Genomic DNA, 4517 nt, shown 5'->3' with positions numbered 1-4517 from the left:
TATATATATATATATATATATATATATATATATATATATAGTACAATATTTACATTATTAACAGAATTGTAATGATGAACATTGTAGTGAATAAATAGAAGCAGAAAATATTACACATTAAGTATTAAAAGAGATAATGTTGCACAGAATGTGAAGTGTTGCACTATAATGTCCAGTATAATAATAACTAACCGTGTGTCAGACACCTAGAGGGAGGAGTTAAAGAGTATGCAGGCAGCAGGCAGGAATGACTTCCTCCTTTCTTGCACTGAAAGTGCTCCTGTGTTTGAGCAGCACGTAATGGAGTGAGTGGGAGACATTGTCCAAGATGAAATGTAGCTTAGACATCATCCTCCTCTCTGACACCCCTGAAAGAGAGTCCAGATTCACTTCCACAACGTCACTGGCCTTGCAGATCAGTTTGTCTTTTGGTACCCGCTATTACCTCAGCCTGCTGCCCCAGCATGCAACAGCAAACAGGATAGCACTGGCTGCCACAGACTCATAAAAAATCAGCATAGTTTGGAAGATCTTGAAGGACCTCTGCCTCTTCAGAATATAGAGATGGCTCTGGCCCTTCCTATAGAAGGCTTGAGTGTTCTTGGCCCAGTCCAGTTTATTGTCCATGTGCACCCCCAGGTGTAAACCTCCATAGTGTCCACACTGACCCCCTGCATGGAAACAGTTGATGGGAATGTCATTATTTTTGCATGTATTTTATTAGACACAGGATCAACTAGGTTAAAAGATAGACAGACATTGCATAGGATAAGTGAAAACTTTGACCCTCTGGTAGGAACCATGAATGTCTGGACCAAAGCAGAACCCAACAAACTATAGATCCACGTTACACAGGAGAATTGCTGGGACACTAAGATGAAATGGCAATAAGACAGGGGACATGGGGTACATCTCAATTCCCTTAATTGCATCCACAGAGCTGTATGTATTGATGTTTTGATTGAATTCATTACAAAAAAACCCCAGATCATCATCATTCTGAACATTATGATTTATTAGGCTAAATGTTTCAGGGGAAATTGAAATGGTGTGACTCACATCAAAGCCAACGCTCTGTTTTCGGCTTTCTGTTTATTTCATCTTCTGATATCCTTTAACGCTACTCCATTCATTTTTATTTGGATTCACATCACACGATCAATCATATCAATCCAACTATTTGCAGCAGCGCTTTCATTCATACATTTCATCAGCTGATTTTACTCACTGGCTGCTTTCAGAATTATGCGATTGTTTAGATCAGCTGGATGTGCAGGCTTTTCTCCCCTGCTTCTTCAGAGTCTTCCGTGCATTTCAGTGACTTGTTTAGTCCAACTCCTTACTAGCTTACTACATTTTAGTGTCGTCTATTTGGACAGAACACTCACGAATGATCAGTTTAACGCATAGGTGTCATTTACACTGGAGACGCTGGGGACATGTCACCACCACTTTTTGAAAGCATTTGTTAAAAATAGCCTGCAACAAGAAATATTAAGTAACAAATAAAACTGATCATACAGTACATCAATACAATCATACAATGCAGTGTGCAAATAGAAGAAACAAATGTGCATTGTCCAAAAAAGTAGCTTAATCTAAAAAAGACAAGCTAATGATTACTGCATTATATTTATTATATGTTTTTATAGTTTGAATTGTCACCTGCCACCTTAATTTTGTGTTTCCCTTTCAACATTTCCACCATAAATTGGTGCAGAACATGTCTTCACAATGCAGAAAATTAAGTGTTTGTTTCCATCTCCCATTTAGCGAATTCACATTTTATGAAAACGACAAAAAACAGTTTTTTCAAATTTTGCCATTTCCATCAGTCTTTTCTTATGCGATACTTCAAAATGTGAATAAAAAATGTTGACGGAAACACCGCCACAGACAGGAAGTCAGACATTGTAGAGAGACTAATGTTGTTGGTTTGAGTCTGCACAACAGATTGATTGTTAATGAGAAACAGTCTAAGAAGCTGAATCTGTAAGGTTCAGTCCTTGTTTTAAACCAACCAGAGATTTTAAAGTTATGATTTCTCCTCAGTCCTTATTCAGTTCATTTTATCTCCCACAGTTCACCCATACCGTCTGAATGGACTGTCGTTTTGGGTCGTTTGAATCAGAATGGATCCAACCCCTTTGAGGTGACACTGAATGTGACAAATATCACTCTGAGCAAACTCACTGGGTCTAATGTAGCAGTGCTGCGTCTGGCAACCAGACCCACCCTGTCCAACCACATCCAGCCCATCTGCCTGGACAACGGACAAACCTTCGCTGTGGGCTCGACGTGCTGGGCTGCTGGCTGGAGCGCCGGGCAAGGAGGGGGTGAGTCCATAACACAATCTGACGCAGTAATGCTAACTCTGCATCATTTCACCTCTTTAGATTAAACATTTAGGTCATTGCTTATTATTTTTGGCACAAACAAATTATTAAAAGTAGTATGCCCCTTAAGTTTAGATTCCTGCCCTCTGGGCTGGATTCACATGTTTCACTTGAAATCATTTTCTCATTGTCCTGTTTTTTCCAACTTTAGTTGAACAAGTTCTGCAGGAGTTCCAGACCTCGGTGGTAAACTGTGGAAATGCTTCAACGAGTGACACCATTTGTACGAGGTCTTTCACGCTGGGGCAGGTGAGTAATGAGAGCTGGAGATTATTATACTTTCATGTATCTTTCTTTTTTATCAAGGTGTTTGTGGATCCTTTAAACTTGGGTTTATTCTTAACCTTGGAAACAACTGTTGAGAAAACAATCTCTAAACAACCTCTGTTTAGTAGTACAAACATAAATATATATTTACATACACACACACAGACTAGCTGTTTCTGTACACTGTACATGTGCCAGTTGTAGCTGAGGTAATTGGCAATTGGCAAACTGGTGTCTCTGGGCCAGATGTTAAATTATCCTTTAAATTCACCAAACATTGGAGTGGTATCAAACCTCTCATCAGGTGAACTCTAGTAGCAAGGTTAAAAAACATGTCACTTAAAGAGGTGGTATTATGCTTTTTGGCTCTTTCCCTCTCCTGTATTGAGTTATATATCTTTTTTGTGCATGTAATAGGTTTGCAAAGTGAAAAGGCCACCGCAAAGGGAGTTCCCATCTCCCTTAGAAAACTCTGCTCTGAACTGACTGAAAACAGCCTTTCCTTCCCTTTCTTGTGATGTCACAAGAAAAAAGGGGTCATAATGCTCACCGAGACACGCACTCAAAAACGGTGGAAAAACACTGAGCTGCAGCACATATTTCTAATCTCCCTTCCAAACACTAGCTAACCTCCAGGCAGTCAGTGGACATAAAGTTGTTCCTGTGATGTAGAGACAGAGCTCAGTTAAAACTTTATGGATGAAAGATACTTTTGTTACAGATTAATAACTCACCACTCTGAAACTCTTGCTCCAGTCCATGTTGCCAAGCTGGTCGGCAACATGTAGCCTACAGCTGAATCGAAGCTGTTTATTGTCTTTTTGTTGACCCGTCTTTCTCTGCTTCTGATTGGCTATTACCGGCCTTTCGCTGACCCGCCCTTCTCTGCTTCTGATTGGCTAGTAGTCCTTAACTAGGAACTGAGCATGTGCAACTCCCAACAAAGATCATTTAGAGACAAGATGTATCACTCCATAGCTAAAACAAAGCCTTCATAACAGGGTGCAAAGAGGAGCTGCAGCAATTTGCAGTATAACAAAAATATGGTGTTTTTTGAAAATTAAACCACATAAACCTGTTCTGGTACAACCTCTTAATAGGATTTTGAACCTGAAAATGAACATAATACCACCTCTTTAATTTATCCTTTCAGGGTTATAACACATTTGGTGAAACTAAGAAAAAAGCAACCATTATTTTCTGTAGTTTCACATAATGTTGGACTTATACATACATACATTGAACATATCCGTTTTTCTTGTTTGTTCAGGGTGATGCTGGCGGTCCAGTGATGTGTAAGCAGGGCGGCTCTTGGTTCCAGGCAGCAGTGTTGTCAGTTAATAACAACAGCACCAATCAAACACGAGCAGATCCAGTGATGGTCTTCACCAAAGTGAGCAGCTTTCAGACCTTCCTGGCTCAGACAGTGGGGACGTTCTTATCTCCAGCCTCCACCAGCACCACCACCACCACCACCAGCAACAACAGCACAGCTGCCAACACTACTCTCACCACCAGCGGGGGCGCTCCTGCTCACTCCCCCTTCTTCATCCTCCATCTCCTCATCTTCTCTGTGTGTCTCCACCTCTTGTCATAGATGCGACGAGCACAAATTAATGTCAACAACCTTAAATTAGAGAGCTAGTGTAGGCTTAAAGCTGCGTTAACTACTCTATGACTTGATTCTGCCTTTGTTGGTGACAGCTAGAGATTCTGGACGCAATCTGTTTTCAGTCTAAAATGAAGGGTGTAAAATAAATGCAAATGAATTGTTGAAGCATCACTGAACAAATGTATGTATATGTAGTAAGCAGTATTCCAGCAGGTCGTGGTATTTGAAACTATAAAGATATC

At 40.4% G+C, this 4517-nt stretch overlaps 1 protein-coding gene across 1 annotated transcript in view; it reads left to right on the top strand.

The window, feature by feature from the left end:
- Nucleotides 1–4260, top strand: part of LOC123967420 (transmembrane protease serine 9-like) — a gene marked incomplete at its 5' end in the record, with an annotated part of 30939 nt that extends 26679 nt beyond the window's left edge. The window contains 3 exon segments of the mRNA XM_046043517.1: nucleotides 2083–2336; nucleotides 2548–2645; nucleotides 3934–4260. Coding sequence (XP_045899473.1) covers nucleotides 2083–2336; nucleotides 2548–2645; nucleotides 3934–4260 — 679 coding nt within the window.
- Between the last annotated feature and the right edge of the window lie 257 nt (nucleotides 4261–4517).

Source organism: Micropterus dolomieu, linkage group LG02 (assembly GCF_021292245.1).
Source record: "Micropterus dolomieu isolate WLL.071019.BEF.003 ecotype Adirondacks linkage group LG02, ASM2129224v1, whole genome shotgun sequence".
NCBI classification, from domain to species: Eukaryota; Metazoa; Chordata; class Actinopteri; order Centrarchiformes; family Centrarchidae; genus Micropterus; species Micropterus dolomieu.
This window is presented reverse-complemented; position numbering and strand designations above follow the sequence as displayed.